Below are 18873 nucleotides of genomic sequence, written 5' to 3'. Positions count from 1 at the left end.
TGGATATTGCAAAACTTATTTTGTTAATCAAAAATTAAAAGAAAGTGCTATTAAATCTGGTTTGGTATTCTAATGATAAATTTTATTCAGTAAATTAGAGGTAGGTGTAGGGTAAATTTTAGAGATGATGGTCCTTTGTTTTATTCTAAATATGGTTTTTATTGTAGTAGTTTGCTATAACTCTTCAAGCTTCTCTTAACTGTTTCAAATGAAATATTTGTCTTAACAGGCCCAGCATGAAATTAGTAAAATTCAGGAAAGGAGATAGTGTGGGTTTGCGGCTGGCTGGTGGAAATGATGTTGGAATATTTGTAGCTGGCGTTCTTGAAGATAGCCCTGCTGCCAAAGAAGGCTTGGAAGAGGGTGATCAGATTCTCAGGGTATGTCAGTGGTCAACTTATGTGATTTCAAAGTACTTAGATCTTTAGAAAAAGGCATCAGACACAGCAGACTCACTATCGCAGTTAGCTTGTAATCTGTTGTGGCGTCTAGAACCAATTTAGCATGCAGATTGAGAATCCATCAGGTCTTCCCATTCCTGCCTTTGCTCTTATTCACTGCTGTGTTGTGACTACACAGTGTGGTGCTTTGGTCTCGTGTTAATCACTCATGTTCATAGAACCTAAAAAAAATAAGTCTTAGAGCCCCATGATATCCACCAGTTATTTTAAGTTCAACTAAATATTCAGGCTGGCTAGACTCTGCCGTGGGCCACAACTTGCCACTAGGGCAGCGTCACGTGTTCCTCTCCGGTGGGAGTAGTCTTTGCAGCAACCCACAGAGCCCTGTAGAACCTTTTTCACCACAGGTGATGGCTCAGGTGTGCAGATATGGGGTTTCCATCAGGCACGTGTGTAAGCTGCCCTGGCTCTGAAGCTTCATACCCCACAAGAGGGAAGAGTCCAGGAAACCCTAGTTTTAGGCGCAGGGTACCAATTGGGTCTTTTTCTTTTGTTTTTTGTTTGTGTATGTTTTTGTTTCTTTTCCATAAGCAATGCCGCCTAGTAACGTAGTACCATCTTTATTTCTGTCTTCTTTTTAAAAAATATCCAAACTTCCTGCCAGATGCACTGTATGCTATTTTAATCAGAAGATCAGATCTCTCAAGTGGGAGTTCCTACATCTGCTCTACTCCTCTTGACACCTCAGATTGTCGTTGCCACCTCTGTTCTGGTCTCTTCCTACATTCAGGCTACCTCCTGCCCATGTCCTGCATTCGTTCTCCTCCTTCCCCAGAATATGGCTGCTTTGTTCATGTTTTCCTCTTTCCCTATCCTCTGGTTCTTCATCAGCCTTCCATTGTCTGTCTTTTCTCCTTTGGCTGTTGAACTTGTTGAAAGTTTGGTTAGTCCCTTCCCTGCTTTTTCAGTCCTTGTTGTCATAAAGTTATGTAGTCTGCCTTCCACCTTAACCACAACTGAATGTGAATTTTCATGAGGCATTGCCGACCTAATGTCATCTTCAGCCCTCATTTTCCTGTATTTCTTACTAGCGTTTTGACCTTCTTAAAAAGTCCTTTTTGAAGTGCTTTCTTCCTTGGATTTCGTAACACTGCTTTTCTGGTACTCCTCTAATCATTTCACTTCTTTTCCTACCTTCTTTAATCATTCTTCCTAAAACTTGGGATGTGTCAGCAGCCCCCTGCTTCTATGTTGCTTTTGTATCTCTATCTTGGGTTTGGTCTCTTTTGGAAGCAGCCCAGGGTCAGAAACTGCACTCTGCGAGCCCCCTCAGACTGTGCTGGCTGCCTATGGACACTCCTGTCCTCCTCCTCCCCCTTCAAACTTACATGTCAGAAAATCAGGACACTGTCTCCCGACTCACTGGTTTCCACCTGACTTTGTGTTGTGATTCCTCCAGATGATGCCTACATTTTCTGAAATACAACATGGATAATTAAACAGACCTGTTATTCTCTTACCTGCCCCATATCCTGTTTGAAGTAATCATACATCTTGCAAAAAATATTTCTTAATTGTTGTTTCGTATCATAAAGGTAGTACATGTAGAAAAAATTTTTTTTAATGTGGAAAATTTCAGATGAGTAGAAGAAAATCTACCTGTAATCCTGCACATAGTCACTGGGGACATTTTGATAAGTTACATTTTGGTCCTTAGGAGCGTCTAATATTAAACATTGATTTGGCAGACACTGAGCTTACATCATACAGATGCTCTTGCAGAGGTGGCACAATGCATGCACTATTTCTTTGTAATCTTGTTTCCTTTTGATTTCTTTTTCAGAGCCTAGTAAAAAGTAGGGCTCTATTATACATTCATAGAACTTATAATTTAAAATTTTAAATCCCGAGATTTTACAATAATAATAAACAGTTGGAATTAGAAGTTGTCTTTTTTGGTCTGAATTGGTTGGATTTTGCAGTGCATGATCTCTAATGTCAGGATGCATTGTGACTACTCTTTAAACTTCACTCACTTTATTTACTTGGTTTCTGCTTGTTTTAAATTAGGGTATATTCTTTTCTCCAAAGTAAAATGAAAATTTTCACTTTTGAAGATGTGATATTTTTGAATTAGATAAACTCTGGATATATTTGTTTCCTGCATAGATAAATGTTTTTATAATCTTAAAATATGACCAGTAGTAATTTGTGAAATGTATTTTAACAGGTAAACAATGTAGACTTCACAAATATCATAAGAGAAGAAGCTGTCCTTTTTCTACTTGACCTCCCAAAAGGAGAAGAAGTGACCATATTGGCTCAGAAGAAGAAGGATGGTGAGATACGGTCAGAATATTGAGAAAATAAACCTGGAGAAGTTTGAGGACTTAAATAGGAATTTTAATTTTAACGTTTTTAATAAATCACAGTTAAGTGATAAATGAATTCGTTAATCTCACAGATTTTGTTTATTTTGTCATTTAGGGGCACACAGTCTTATACTGTGCTCGTTAGCACAGCACAGTAATAGAACCAGCCCACCTTTCTGGCGTTCTGTTGAAGTAGAGTGCCATTTGCACGGAAAAATCCTATAGTATTCCACACAGAAGTGCATATGGGCAGCTTCTGAATTTTGTATTGATGTTTTCTAAGCAATATACTCTGATGCTTGTTAGCATTAATGAAAGGGAATGCCTGATTTTCTCTGTGATTAAGCAGGTACATTGTCATTTAGAACAGGGTTTCTCAAGCTTGTCTCCGTTGATGGTTTTTTTTTTTTTTTATAAAGGGCTTCAAATGCTTGGCTATTTATTTATTTATTCATTTATTTATGGCTGTGTTGGGTCTTCATTTCTGTGCGAGGACTTTTTCTGGTTGTGGCAAGCGGGGGCCACTCTTCATCACGGTGCGCGGGCCTCTCACTATCGCGGCCTCTCTTATTGCAGAGCACAGGCTCAGTAGTTGTGGCTCACGGGCCTAGTTGCTGCACAGCATGTGGGATCTTCCCAGACCAGGGCTCAAACCCGTGTCCCCTGCATTAGCAGGCAGATTGTCAACCACTGTGCCAGTAGGGAAGCCCACTGTTGATGTTTTGAACCAGATAATTCTTTGTTGTAAAGGCTGTCCCGTGTGTTTTAGGCTGTTTAAAAGCATCCTTTTCTCTGCTCACTACGTGTCCGTAGCACACACACCCTCCTTTCAACACACAGTTGCAGCTATCAAAAATGTCTCCATGTATGCCAGCTATTCCCTGGGGGGAACAGAATTGCCCTCATTTGAGAACCACTCTTTTAGAAAATGGAATATAGGGCTTCCCTGGTGGCGCAGTGGTTGAGAGTCTGCCTGCTGATGCAGGGGACGTGGGTTCATGCCCCGGTCAGGGAGGATCCTGCATGCCGCGGAGTGGCTGGGCTCGTGAGCCATGGCCGCTGAGCCTGCGCGTCCAGAGCCTGTGCTCTGCAACGGGAGAGGCCACGACAGTGAGAGGCCCGCGTAACACAAAAATAAAAGAAAAATTTGAAAAAAAAGAAAAAATGGGATATAGATGAGGTTTGCAGGGGCTGCAGTGAAATTGCGTTAGATGATTTAAATAGAAAGCATGTGTGGCTTTGGACAAGTTGCTTGATCTGTATCTGCAGTAGTTTCCTCATCTGTGAAATGGAAGTGCTAAGAGTTCCCATTTTGTGAGATAATGATGATGTCCATGAGACAGAATACTTAGTAATTAGTAAGGAGCCACCATTTGTTGGATACTGTTGTTTTTGTTATTGTTGATATTATCAATAGAATCTTCACATAATGTATTCTCTTCAGATTAATATCTTTTTCCACTAGTTACTGATAATTTTTTGTTTTGATTCCTTTTAGTTTATCGTCGCATCGTAGAATCAGATGTAGGAGATTCTTTCTATATTAGAACCCATTTTGAATATGAAAAGGAATCTCCCTATGGACTTAGTTTTAACAAAGGAGAGGTGTTCCGTGTCGTGGATACTTTGTACAATGGAAAACTGGGCTCTTGGCTTGCTATTCGAATTGGCAAAAATCATAAGGAGGTAGAACGAGGCATCATCCCTAATAAGAACAGGTATGAATGTTTGGATACTTCTTACAGAACAAATTAAGAAAATGATGACAAGATTTCAGTCCCACTGGGAAATTTTGGTAACGTAAAGAATTAGTTTTCACTGTATTTACCGTATCTAAAACTGACTTAGTTGTATAAACTCCTTTATTTTAACCATTAAGATTTAAACTGCATGTGAAGTTCTATCCAGTGTTTTGACATTTTGTTTCACTATAAGTCTTTCTCCATTTTGTTTTTAAAATACCCTTATTTTTATTTTTTGTCTTTTCTTGTCCAGAGCTGAGCAGTTAGCCAGTGTACAGTACACACTTCCAAAGACAGCAGGAGGAGACCGCGCCGACTTCTGGAGATTCCGAGGTCTGCGTAGCTCCAAGAGAAATCTGCGCAAGAGCAGAGAAGATTTGTCAGCTCAGCCAGTTCAGACAAAGTTCCCAGCATATGAGAGAGTTGTTCTTCGAGAAGGTAGTCTGTTTTCTACAGATGTACCTAATACCTTTTAATGGCAGTTTGCCTAAGAAAGAAGTATGAACTGTGCTGTTTTTCATTTGAATCTCCCCAGCTGGATTTCTGAGGCCTGTAACCATCTTTGGACCAATAGCTGATGTTGCCAGAGAAAAGCTGGCCAGAGAAGAACCAGATATTTATCAGATTGCAAGTAAGTAGTCTCCATACGGACTTCAGATGAGATTGAGTGTGTTTCTTTACTAATTACTTCTCTAAAGGGTGGGTCTGATCCATTCACTTAATAGATAGAAATAACACTTTTTGTAAGTGAACATTTGCAGTTGACCCCATGTATTTAATTTGGAGGAAAACCTGAGTGACTGTGTCTCTGCTCTGCCAGTTCCCTATCATAAGAAAAAGAATCACCATTTATGAGAATTTCTTAGCACACAGTCTTGTTTAATCCTGACAGTATCCCATGGGGCAGGTGTCAGAATGTCCAGCTGAAGCTGGGCAAGCTGAGCTGTAGGGTGGTTGTGACTGAGACCACTGCCCCGCCTCTTTAGTTGGGGTGTCATGATGACACCCAGCTAATGAGTCACACACTCGGCTCTGAACCCAGCTGTTTCTGGCTCCAGCCCAGTGCTTTCAGTCATTAAGCAAACAAATACTCAGATATGTCAAAAGAGTAATAAAAGCATGATTCATGCTTTTGCTTATTGCACACATATATAGTAGGTTAGTATTAAATATAAATATTGAGGAAGTAGTGCTTTAAATAAATTGCCTTACAGATTTTGCTTGCAGATTCTTTCATTGTTTCATTATTTTAGCTATTATGGTAGTTTAAATACACAGACTTAGTTATGATCACTTAGGCGTGCTTTAAGTTATGTGTATAGTCTGTTTCAAATTTATATTTTACTAATACAAAGGGTGCAGAAATCTGTCCATATTTTGTTTGCTTTGTCTGTCCATATTATGCTTTGCTTTTGTTCTGCAAAGGATTTAAATACTCAAGAATATAGCTTTTTCCATATATATGCCGAATTTCTTAGACAGAATTACCAAAGATAGGAAGGAATGACCCAAGACATGAGCACTCCTGGCTGCTGCTGTGTAACTATGGCTGCTTCTAGAGGGTTGTGCGGCTGTTGTTCCTGCTGGCACTATAAACTCCCAAGTGCTGATTTAATGTTATATATATATTGCTTTTCATTTGGTTGCTGGTGAAGTTGAATGAGGATATTTTCTGAAACTCAGAAGATTTGCAGACAAATGATAGTAAAATTTGAGCAATTTAGAAAATGTTCATTTCTGATTCATCACTCAGTTTGTTAGTCTTTTCAGAAGAGGTCTTTTTTTGGTCATTGCTTATAGATAACATTTTGCCTGAAGTTGATACGTATAGATACCACCTGTAACCAAACTTAGGGCTTTTAAATTTAGGAAAAGCAAGTGTGAAGACTTAGAAAGCTCTGTCTTAAGGACTAATTGGTAGATTAATTTGCTTTACTCTACAACCAGACTCTTATGAAAGGGATTCAGATTGCTTAGTTATGTATCCTCTTTGAATCTAACGAGAGTTTCTTGAGTTTAGAGACTAGTAGCATTTTCTCCACCCAGAACCTCCTAGTTGGTCTCCCTCCGTCGTTCTCCTGTGTCCACCAGATTGGAGATTGGCCCTGCTGTCTCGCGATGGCCTTGTTCTCCCAGATCATCCCCTTGTCCCTCAGCCTGACCTCTGAACTTCCATGTCTCTGTCTTTGTCTGATCTGAACAACCAGAGCTCTAACTTCTGAGCTTTCCTGTGACCAGAGTCTCAGACATCGCTGTGCCTTTTCAGTGAAAGCCTTCATGTCAGCGGACCTCTGAGACGCATGGTTAGAAATCAGCCCAAGCTCCCTAGGCGTGTTCTGCGCCAGGAGGGAGGCACAGGTTGCCAGTGTGAAAGCACAGGCTGTGTCATAGTCACAAGTTACAGCCTTCCCTTCTGCTGATATGAACAGAGGTCCCTAACCCCGGACTCCCCAGCCAGTCTGCTGTAGTTGTTGCTGCTGAGTGTGGGCCTGCCCAGGTATTGAGCAGCCGTCTGTGGCCGGGTGGGCCCTGCTGAGGGGAGGAGGCCTCCTTAGGGTATCTGTGTGCCATACAGACAGAACCATTGCTACTCACATGCCCAGTGTGAAAAAGATTTGCAGACAGTGCCATGCCAGGCCACACTGGAGCAAAAGAAAAAGGGAAATCCCTATATATATATTATATATATTTTTTAATGGCTGTTTTTTCCAGAACATGAAAATAGTTGGAAAATTTTTGAAAACATGCATATTAAAACTGACATTATTTTAAATTTAAATATTTTATTTAGACCAAACACATAATTTATAATTTTACCTTCCTGGTTTTAATGGAAGTAAATTTATCAATATTATTTTGTAAATCTACTTTTTCTTTTTTTAAAGCTTGTTTTCAATTGAGAGAATTGCCATACTTGGCTGTTTCTCTTGACCAAATGATAGTCCTAAGTAATTTTTGCTCAAGTTCCACTTACTGATTCTTTTCTTTTAAATTATTAATTAATTAATTAATTAGTCAGGCTGCATCAGGTTTTAGTTGCGTCATGCGGGCTCTAAGAGCACACAGGCTTAGTTGCCCCATGGCATGTGGGATCTTAGTTCCCCAACCAGGGATTGAACCCACGTCCCCTGCATTGCAGGGCGGATTCTTAACCACTGGACCATCAGGGAAGTCCCTCCACTTACTGATTCTATTTAAAATGTTCATTTTGAAGTATTTATTTTGCTTTTGTGAACATATTGCATCCAAATATTTTTGGACTTCTGAGGTTTGGGGGCACCTCCTTGCATTTTGTACTGGGGTGAGTGGCCTACTTGCCTTTTTTAAAAAATATTTATTTATTTATTTATCTATCTATCTATCTATTTATCTATCTACCCACCTACCTACTTATTCATTTAGCTGTGCTGGATCTTAGTTGTGGCATGCGGGATCTTCATTTCGACATGCAGGATCTTTAGTTGGGGCATGTGAGCTCTTAGTTGAGGCATGCATGTGGGATCTAGTTCCCTGACCAGGGATTGAACCTGGGCCCCCTGCATCAAGAGCGCAGAGTCTTAGCCACTGGACCACCAGGGAAGTTCTCCCCCTTGCCTTCTGATCCCAGCAGTGTTGGAAGCATTGATGTAACCCGGAGTTCTCAGCCAGGGTGGGTCTGCCCCAGAGATGACATTTGGCCACAGTTCTGTTTGTCACTGTGGGAGCAAAAGGGAGGTGGGGGGCTGCTACTGACATCCAGTGGGTGGAGGCCAGAAATGCTGCTCAATAGGCCATGGTGCACGGGAAACCCCCACAACTACACGTCATGGAGCCCAGCGTGTTGAGAAACTGACCTAACCAGTGGAAATGTGTTTTGTTTTTGTCCTGACTGCACGACTAGAAAGTGAACCTCGAGATGCTGGAACTGACCAACGGAGCTCTGGCATTATTCGCCTTCATACAATAAAGCAAATAATAGATCAAGTAAGTTATTAAAAATTGACCCGTTTCATTGTAAGCTGTGAATTTTGTGTTTCTCAGTGGGATGGGTTTGGTTAAACTGAAAGTAGAAGATAGTTTTTCTGAAGTTATTACTGGTATACCGTAAGTAAATTACCGAGACATTATAATAATCACTTTCAGTGGAACAGTAGTACGTGCCTGAAAAGATGAGCTTTCATTACCACAAAAAAGTATACAGTGTTCATATATGTTGACAGATTTGATATCGCATCAGGACAATTCAGGTTGCACTTGATATTTATATGTTAGGAATGTGTTGCTACTCAACAAGGTCATGTCAGGAACATTAAATTGTTACACTTAGTTTCACTCTCTGCTTGCAGGTATTTGGGCTGTCTTAAAAGTGAGCTAGTTAAAACATTTTTTTTTAATTGGGCTAGAAATTATATTGCATTAACTTCTGAGTACATCTTTTTCTAATATGTGCTCCTGAGACATTTTGGAGCACAGTTAAACGTCCATTCCCATTGGAATGTAGTCTCAGCTGTGACTTTCTGAAGGTGATGCTTCTTAGTTTACCGTGTCTTGCGTCCTTGTTTTTTTCTTGTGTCTTCAGGATAAACATGCTTTATTGGATGTAACACCAAATGCAGTTGATCGTCTGAATTACGCCCAGTGGTATCCAATTGTAGTATTCCTTAACCCTGATTCTAAGCAAGGTGTGAAAACAATGAGGATGAGGTTATGTCCAGAGTCTCGGAAAAGCGCCAGGAAATTATATGAGCGGTCTCATAAACTTCGTAAAAATAATCACCATCTTTTTACAAGTGAGTATATTAAAGGCCTTCTTTCAGCTTACAGTGTCTGTGCAACTGTATGTGGGCAAAAATGTTTTGTTGTTCAAATATTAAAACTCATATAGCCTTTGTCTGTGCTTGCTTTTGTGTTAACGGCTGCTGTTGATTGAAAGAAATGGTTCAGTGCCAAAATAGACATTTCCAGGAGTGTGTCCTCAATACCATCTGTCAGATAGCTCAATAGTGGTGACTGAACTCTAAGCAATGGTTGAGTGAATTCTGACTTTTGCAGTGTTCTAATCATAGAACAATGTTATCTATTTTCAGCTACAATTAATTTAAATTCAATGAATGATGGTTGGTATGGTGCATTGAAAGAAGCAATTCAGCAACAACAGAACCAGTTGGTGTGGGTTTCTGAGGGAAAGGTAAGAAATTTCCTGTTTCTAACCCATTTGATAAATTATTATAACTAATCAGAGAAGCCTTTGAGTCACCATTGTTTTCTAATTGGATCAACTTATTAAGGTAATTTGGGGCATTAGCTTTTAGGTTTTTATAATTTTTAGGGGTTATGAAAGTTGTTTTTGAATAGTAGAAGATTCTGAAGTTTCTCTCCCCACTGAATTACCATTCAGTGGTATTCTCTCAGAGAATTCTCAGAGGGTAACTTAAAAGAACAGGGTTGAGTTCTGACTCTGCCTCTGTCTGACTGAGGAATGACTTTGAACCTGGCTTCCATTTCTTCCTCTGGAAACAAGGGGAATGGGTGGGCTAGATAAGTGGTCCCCAAAGTGCTGTGCTCAGCATGTGAGATCCAGGGCTGGCCCTGAAGAAAAGGTACTCTGAAGGCAAGGAATAGGTGGGGACCACCGTGCTGCAAACCAAGCCCCCTGGAGCAGCACAGTACCCACCAGCGTGGTGATGGCTCTGAGAGGTCTGAAGTAAAGGACTTACTTTGCTACTTTAAGCATTTCCCTAAATCCTTACCTAAGGAATTTTTTTTCACTCAGCACCTATTAACATTCTTAAAACATACTGAAAATGTTAGACAAAGCAGTACATCCTTTTGGCTTTGAATTTTGATTTTATAAAGATTAAAATAACTATTTTCTGTTGTTAAGTCTTTCTGGTCTTTTAGCAGTTCTTGATGGGAAAGTCCTGTTTATTTTGTTGGGAGAGACTAATTTTCTCAAAGTATACAGTTAAAAGAATCTTTTGTTTTAAATGTCTTTTACCTTCAGATCAACACAATATATTTTAGTTGCTAGGGAAGATTGAGAGTATCTGTTCTCTTATTTTGTTTTTTGTATTTCCTTGTCGGCTTGGTTTTTGTTGTGTTTTGCCCCTGCATGGCCCCTAACTTCCTCTGCCTGGCTATGGCCCCAGGTGCTGTGGCAGTGCATGCTGCATGCTTAGGCCCCCCATGCCCCTTACCCAGAAAACACAACCTCTGCCAAGAAGAGATGTTGAAATGCTGACATCTAGAGGTAGTGTCTGCTGCTCCCACCTGTGGTCCTGTGTCAGAACCATGCCTTTTCTCCTCAGTACCACTCTGGGCAGTGGACTGTACACTTGAGATTCTGAGACCACTTTGAGTAACTGACATATCAGCCGGGACGCTTTATAGACAGAGGCAGGTAGAATAAACTCACTATACCACTTTACATGACACACTGTTACTAATTCTTAACTCTTGTGGCATTTGATTAAAATGATTACCATCCTCTCCATACTAATCTTCTATGACAACACAGTTCCGCTAGCAGCCTTGGTCAGGTAGAATGTTAATAGCTTTCAATGGTGATTTTTGAAATAATATTAGTTTATAAATGCACAAGGTATACATGTATACCTATCTGAGAGGTTTTTTAAATCCACAAATCTTAATTTTCTGTGATTTCTTTGTGATACTATTGTGTGCTTCCTTTCTTTGCTTGGATCTTAAAATGAAGGTTTAGCTCTCCCAGCTTTTTGTGTGAGGAAAATAGGTCATCTCAATTAATTTTATTAACTTTATTAATAGGTCTAATAGGTCATTGACTTTTAGAATAGATTGATGCATTTTGTAAATCAGAAAAAGTGTTACAATTTAAATCAAGTTTGATTTATGCCCCCCTTCCATTCGAGTATATTTTCTCCAAATAGATTCTTAAACTAAAACCACTTGATTTCACATCGACTCTCCTGAGCTAACTACTTTGATCTGATTGCTAGGAAGAGTTCCTTTTTGCAATTTCTGTTACAGGCTTGTATGTTCCCTATTAAACCAAGAAAAATCATCTGGAGGCTTTCTTAACATGTAAGCATATGTCATTTCTGGTTCAGAGCACTCCTGGGTCTTGCTCACTTCTGCATTTCATACCACTGCAAAAGCTAAGCAGATTAGTAAGTTGAGTTGTTCTTCCCCAGGGCCTTAAATACTTCCCTGGCTGGCTCCTGGGTTATAGTCTTCCAGACTCCGCGAGTTAGAGATCATAGTAGATACTAGCAAGAAGGTTTCAAGCCATTGAGACTTCAGTGGGAGAGACTCTGCTGGAACATAGAGCAGAGCCCTGGTGCGCTCACTCTCCAAACCGGGCAGGTGATCTGTTGAAAGCCCGAGTCACGGAAGGCTGGTCTTTCTCATTAAGGGAGGGCTCAGAGTCAGGCTGTTGCAGAGCCAGGATTGGGACTGTGGGGGAAGCACCATTCAGGCAGCTCAAGCCTTGTTTATCCTTCAGTCCATGCCATCTGAATTCTGGGTTCTGGATCCTCCAGCTCTCGTGCCTCTCTGGGTGCAGGGTCCAGGCAGGGTCTTCCGGGACTGTTGTGTGTAATACGGGCACTAGCTTCCAATTAGTATCCATGACAGCCTGTTGACTGCAGCACTGTACTTCCCTTTCCCTCAAATACTTCTGTTCTTTCTTGTCTGCTCAGAAGATAATCAGTGCAGACTGAAGGCTAACTCAGCTCTTAATTGTCCGTAAAAGTGAGTCATAACTGCATTTCCCTCTCTGCATCCATCTGTAAAGAATAATTTTTTAAAGTTCTTAGTTTCATTAGGCAACCAAAACTTAGATGATGCTTTTCCGTTGTGTTTTATAAAGCTCTAGGGCCAAATACCAACTTTTTTAAGAAGTTGTTTTCATAATATATAGATTTTATATATACATAAACTCTTGTTCAGCTTGAACTGTGGCATTTATTTTCCTGGTTATTCTCATGTGGGCTGTTCTGTCAGTCACTGTGTCTTTGTTTCTGTGAGCTTGGTCTGGCAGCGTTCTCCCTCTTCCTGCTCTGGGCTGACAAGCTAGTGACTGACTAGGTTTCAAAATCAGTGGGGCCAGGGCTCCCTTGCTGTCTTCTGGGGCTTTGTCACGGCCGGCCAGCCGGACGTTCCACTCATCCAAGCCCTTCAGATCTCAAAGGATGCTCTGTGTGTCTGCATGTGTGCTTGTACTATCTTCTTGACCTTTCCTCACCAGAAGTTTCAAGAAATAGATGTGATTTCTCTAAAGAAAAGTATCCTTTTCAGTCTCCCTTGTAAAATTAAGGCCATCTCTTAAAAAACTACTGAATAAATTTTTAATTTACTTCTATTTGACCCAGGCGGATGGTGCTACAAGTGATGACCTTGATTTGCATGATGATCGTCTGTCCTACCTGTCAGCCCCAGGTAGTGAATACTCAATGTATAGCACGGACAGTAGACATACTTCTGACTATGAAGATACAGATACAGAAGGCGGGGCCTACACTGATCAAGAACTAGATGAGACTCTTAATGATGAGGTGGGGACTCCCCCGGAGTCTGCCATTACACGGTCCTCTGAGCCTGTCAGAGAGGACTCCTCTGGAATGCATCATGACCACCAGACATATCCTCCTTACTCACCACAAGCGCAGCCACAGCCAGTTCATAGAATAGACTCCCCTGGACTTAAAACAGCCTCTCAACAGGTAAGCAGCAAGCATTCAACGTTTTGCAGTTAGAGGTGCATTGTTAAAGTTTAGGATGTGGTGATTGAATTAAGAAATATATTGTCCTTTCTCCAGAGTAAGAATTAATCTTTAATTTCAACTTGAGAATACCAAGGACATAATTCTAAACTTTGTGTGTTTATCTTAGACAGCAGTATACTGAAGTTTAAAAAATTCAGGACATGAGGTCATAGTTTTGTTATTCAGCACACTTTAAATGTATGTCTATCAACCACTATAAATGGAAGTGGGAAGTTAGCAATAAACAGAAACACTATATTTAAAATATTTTAAACACTTCACAGAAAGCAGAAGCCTCATCTCCAGGCCCTTACCTTTCGCCTGAAACAAACCCAGCATCATCAACCTCTGCTGTTAATCCTAATGTAAACTTAACTAATGTCAGACTGGAGGAGCCCACCCCAGCTCCTTCCACCTCTGACTCACCACAAGCTGATTCTTTAAGAGCACCACGCACTGAGGCAGCTCACATAATGCTAAGAGGTCAAGAGCCATCATTGTCGTCGCATGTAGATCCAGCAAAGGTACCTGTGCTGCAGTGTTGCGCTAATCTGTTGCTCTCCATCAGTCTAGCACATGATCATGTTTGCTTTGCCCTTTAAGTGTTCCTTTTGCTTTTTACTGTGGGCTTATGCACCATAGTGTTTTCAAATCAGTACAAATCATTTCGGTTCTATAATTTGCATGGCTTCCAATAGGCCTTTTAATTGGGATTGGTACTTAATATTTTTATTATTTTTTAATGTTTGGCTTTCAGAATCTTCCAGAATTTCTTTCTTTTTTATTTTTTTAAACATCTTTATTGGAGTATAATTGCTTTATAATGTTGTATTAGTTTCTGCTGTATAACAAAGTGAACCAGCTATATGTGTGTGTGTATGTATATATATATATATATATATATATATATATATATATATATATATATATATATATATCCCCTCCCACTTGTGTCTCCCTCCCACCCTCCCTATCCCACCCCTCTAGGTGGTCAGAATTTCTTAATCTATAGTTCAGACCCATTTTTAAACTTCTTTATGTTTTGTAAATTATGGTGTCCATAAATTTTCTTTTTGATTTTATTTTCAGTGTCCAAATCAAGTGGAATCAACAGTTCAGTGCATTAATTTTCTACTAAACTTAATAATTAAAAAGTTAAAATGTCTTTAACTCACTTTTCATTTAGTATTGATACATGCTGAAAAGTAAAAGCCCCTACTTGCATTGTAAATTTTGAGCTTTCACTTAAACTGGCTTTCTCCACTAATCTGTTTCTGTCCTGGTAATAAATGGTAGAGCTTGCCATTTTTACATATTAAATCATAGTTTGTCTCTTAAAATAGACTAGAATTTGAAACAAGTCTGTGTCCTTATGCATGAATTTTTTATACAGGTATATAGGAAGGATCCCTATCCTGAGGAAGTGATGAGACAGAACCATGTTTTGAAGCAGCCAGCTGTTGCTCACCCAGGGCAGAGGCTAGACAAGGAGCCCAGTCTGAGCTATGAGCCGCAGCCCCCATACGCAGAGAGACAAGCCAGCAGGGACCTGGAGCAGCCTGCCTACAGATACGACTCCTCAAACTACGCGGACCAGTTTCCTCGAAACTATGACCATCGTCTGCGCTATGACGACCGCATCCCTGCATATGAGGAGCAGTGGTCCTATTATGATGACAAACAGCCATACCAGCCCCGGCCTTCTTTTGATAATCAGCACCCACGAGACCTGGACTCCAGACAGCATCCCGAGGAGTCCTCAGAACGAGGGTATTTCCCACGTTTTGAGGAGCCAACCCCTCTGTCCTATGAAAGCCGACCGCGCTACGACCCGCCACTCAGGACCTCCACCCTGCGGCACGAAGAGCAGCCCGCTCCTGGGTTTGACGTGCACGGGAGGTACAGGCCAGATGCGCAGCCCTACTCCTCCACAGGCCCCAAGGCGTCCGAGCCTAAGCAGTATTTTGACCAGTACCCACGGAGTTACGAGCAGGTCCCGCCCCAAGGCTTCACCTCCAAAGCAGGCCCGGGCCACTACGAGCCTCTCCACGGTGCTGCCCTTGTTCCGCCTCAGCACAAGCCGGAAGTGCCGCCCGCAAGTACCAAACCACTGCCGCCACCCCCAGCTCTGGCCGAGGAAGAGGAAGACCCAGCGATGAAGCCGCAGTCAGTGCTCACCAGAGTGAAAATGTTTGAAAACAAAAGGTCTGCATCAGTGGAGAACAAGAAGGACGAAAACCATAACTCTGGTTTCAAGGTAAATACGTGACTGTGTCTCCTGCCTCGCGTGCAGATCACATTCAGTGACTGTTGTGCGTAACGCTTCATAATGTTCCCTCCCCCTTAAACTTAGCCTGTTTTCTCATGGTCTCTCCCTGAGGCTTGTGTGTCTTATTTTTCTGCAGCCTCCAGAGGTCACGTCTAAACCTGCAGGTGTTCCCGTCCTGGGTCCTAAAGCCCCTGCTCAGAATCAGCTCATTGAACATGACAGAACACTGCACAGGTGGGTGCTTTGCGGGCTTGTGGCCTACAAATGACTGGGAGTGTGGCCCTCTTACTAGAGAAGAGGTGGGGAAGGCAGAGGTCTCCTTGTCCTTAGGTGAACTCCTCCAGCTTTTGCAGTTAAAACAGTGGTCTTAGAAGGAAAAGTAAAGAGCTTTATTTATTATACCTTCTGTAACACATCTTTGTTATTCTTTCAATTAACAAATCTTTCGAAAACATATTTCTCTAGCAAATGGCTAAAGTACAGTTTTTAAAGCCCTAACTTTTGGACTGTGTTTTTTAGTTTAATAGTGCTTTTGGACATGCAAACTGTTAGTTTTTATGTGTGAGTAAACAGACTCAGATAGCTATGAGATAACTAAACTTAATCCTTTAGAAAGCACCAGGAGGGATGAGGCTGAGGCTGACAGGAGTTGCTGGGAGAGGAACCCGCCAACTGTGCTCTTAACTGTGGCCCGATTTGGCTGCTGCTAAGTTGATGGGCTGCACTTGAATACAGTTCTTTGGCCTAATATGTTTCATTCGCTTATATTTGTGCTTGTAATAAAGAGGAACTACTGTTTAACATGTATATTTTCCTCTGATTTTAATGTCTAGTGCTCTTCATGAAAATGTAAACTACTGTGATGTCTCCTTTAGCTGGGATCACTAGCAAATAAGCTCTTCTACACAGAGTAAACATGTAATAACTGAAAGCTTAGCCCCCCTTCTTGGTGTGAAACATATTTAAGTTTATCCATTTTTGATGCAGAGTTCCTGAAATTTGCTAACTAGGGCCTTTGTAACAGGCCCTAGTTTTCTGATAATTTACTTTCTTCCCCATGTGCTTCCTGTGTCCTCTGGAACTTTGGACATGTCGAGCTCTTTCCTTATATGAGGATCATTTATTGATCCTGCTGTGAAGTTCTTCAGTTCTCGGTTTTTATTGTTGCTGACGATGGTGCATGTACCTGAGGAAGCCCTCCACTGTCTGGCTTACTTTTCTCTTTCTGATGAGCTGCTTCTAACCAGGTCACTATCAAGCTCAGTAGATAGGTTGTGTTTAGGACTCATGAGCCAGGAGAGTGTTGCTATTGAGTATAATGTATGAGGACACGGGACTGGGAATGTCCACCTTGACTGCTGCACTGCTCAGCCAGATCCTGAGTAATCACAGCAGTCAGTGGAAGGTCAAGGTGAAACGTATATATTCCATTTTATTTGTCAAATTAACTTCTCAAAAATTGTTCCATTTATCATTCATTATCAGGATCCCCGAACCGCAAAAACCTCAAATGAAGCCGCCTGAAGACATTGTTAGGTCAAATCATTATGATCCTGAGGAAGATGAAGAATACTATCGAAAACAGCTCTCCTACTTTGATCGAAGAAGTTTTGAGAGCAAGCCTTCTGCACATGTCCCTGCCAGCCACCTCTCAGAGCCCACCAAGCCGGTTCATTCTCAGAGTCAGCCACAGTTTTCTAGTTACTCTTCCAAGTGAGTTATTTCGTTTAAGACTTACCTTTAAAAATAAGATGAAACATAAAGTGGAGTTAATCACACAAAGTTCAGTGTGTGTGTGTGTGTGTGTGTGTGTGTGTGTGTGTGTGTGTGTGTGTGTGTGTTTTGTTTTGTTTTGTTTTCTGGCCTTGCTTCATGGCATGCGAGATCTTAGTTCCCTGACCAAGGATCAAACCCTTGCCCCTGCAGTGGAAGTGCAGAGTCCTAACCACTGGACTGCCAGGGAAGTCCTAAGTTCAGTATATTTTGAAGGAAAATAGTTAACTATGTAATACATGACTCCTGTAGGCTCTTAGCATTTCAGCAGTGTGTGTTCTATCTAGCTCTGGGATGTGTGTTTTTTGTTCTTAAACTCTAGTATCAGATATGTAAATTTTTTGCATTAGAAAATATGTTAAAATCAAAGGATTTTGAAATCAAAGCGTTTTGAGCTAAGAGAGGGTAAACAGTTAAGACGCTGATTTTTAAGAGTCTCTCCCTTCTGTGCAGCACACTTAATTCTGGTTCTCATCCTTCTTTTCTGTGTTTGTTTTTTAAATATAAAAGTAGGGTTATGTTGGAGAGTGACATTGAGGGACGATACTAAAAGAGTTAAAAATTTTTTTTTTCCAAGGCAAGAAAAAACTTGTCTTTTATTATTGTTTGAGCTCGAGGGGACTTTAGAGATTTCTGGTCCAGCTGTAAACATGAGGAAACCCAAGCTCCAGCGAGGGGCCGTGACAAGGGCAGAGCTAGGACTGAGCCCCAAGTTCCTGCTGTCTTTTTCCTGTCTGTGCTGCTCTCTTCTGTTTGCTTGTCTACTGGGTTTTTTTGTTTTTCTTTCTTGTGGGTTTTGTTGGGGTACAAACTACAAACCCACATGTGCCCGCGTGGGTTCATATCCCGTTCTGGTTCTGCTGCTGGTTGAACCCTGACTGATGGTGAATTTGGTTCTGAGAGTGGAGTATAAACCCACATAGGCACAGGTGGGTTCATACTTGAGCGGAACAGGCCCACAAGAATGGAAACAGATGGCGATTTATTATAAGGGATTCGTTTACACAGCTGTGGGGCCGGGCTGAGCAAGTCCTAAGTCTGCAGGGCAGGAAGGGAAATGCCTAGTGGTCTCGGAGCTCAGGGAAGCTGTTAAGTCCTCTTGAGAAGGGCCCATCTAGCTAATCTCCCTGGGGATACCTGCATTAGTGTTTGAGTGAATAACTAGGACTACAGTTCTTGTAGCGAAGATGAGACATTAAAAAGCAACCACAAATCACTTTTGTGCCGAAGTTTAAAAGCATGAAGATTTTTACTGAATTAGATGCTTCGGACTGTCTGAACGTAACATTTGTCACTTGCTGATCAGTGAAAATTCTTTTAGAATATACTTTAAGACCTCTAATTAAAAGCCTACTTTTTAAAAAATAGATACATTTATTTATTTATGGCTGTATTGGGTCATTGTTGCTGCGCGCGAGCTCTCTCTAGTCGTGGCGAGTGGGAGCAACTATTCGTTGCAGTGCACCAGCTTCTCATTGCGGTGGCTTCTCTTGTTGTAGATCACAGGCTCTAGGTGCACGGGCACAGTAGTTGTGGATTACAGGGTCTAGAGCGCAGGCTCAGTAGTTGTGGTGCACGGGCTTAGTTGCTCCG

The 18873-nt window shown here is 41.2% G+C and overlaps 1 protein-coding gene and 1 non-coding gene across 14 annotated transcripts in view; one reads left to right on the top strand and one right to left on the bottom strand.

The window, feature by feature from the left end:
- Positions 1–18873, top strand: part of TJP1 (tight junction protein 1) — a 257714-nt gene that overhangs the window by 224123 nt on the left and 14718 nt on the right. For 8 of the 13 annotated variants that reach the window (XM_067030107.1, XM_067030106.1, XM_067030109.1 and 5 more), the window contains 13 exons: positions 230–380; positions 2632–2740; positions 4272–4491; positions 4769–4953; positions 5051–5146; positions 8396–8478; positions 9074–9284; positions 9582–9682; positions 12846–13196; positions 13523–13762; positions 14632–15495; positions 15644–15741; positions 16993–17220. In XM_067030107.1, the coding sequence (XP_066886208.1) occupies positions 230–380; positions 2632–2740; positions 4272–4491; positions 4769–4953; positions 5051–5146; positions 8396–8478; positions 9074–9284; positions 9582–9682; positions 12846–13196; positions 13523–13762; positions 14632–15495; positions 15644–15741; positions 16993–17220 (2937 nt within the window). The remainder of the gene's footprint in view (positions 1–229; positions 381–2631; positions 2741–4271; positions 4492–4768; positions 4954–5050; positions 5147–8395; positions 8479–9073; positions 9285–9581; positions 9683–12845; positions 13197–13522; positions 13763–14631; positions 15496–15643; positions 15742–16992; positions 17221–18873) is intronic. The other 5 variants (XM_067030111.1, XM_067030110.1, XM_059056824.2 and 2 more) reach the window with 1 other exon arrangement.
- On the bottom strand, positions 8022–8094 carry TRNAK-CUU (transfer RNA lysine (anticodon CUU)). The gene has a single exon. It is a non-coding gene; the product is annotated as a tRNA-Lys (tRNA).

This window comes from Kogia breviceps, chromosome 3 (genome assembly GCF_026419965.1).
Source record: "Kogia breviceps isolate mKogBre1 chromosome 3, mKogBre1 haplotype 1, whole genome shotgun sequence".
Lineage (NCBI taxonomy): Eukaryota > Metazoa > Chordata > Mammalia > Artiodactyla > Physeteridae > Kogia > Kogia breviceps.
The sequence above is the reverse complement of the archived record's forward strand: the minus strand, read 5'-3'. Positions and strand labels throughout refer to the sequence as shown.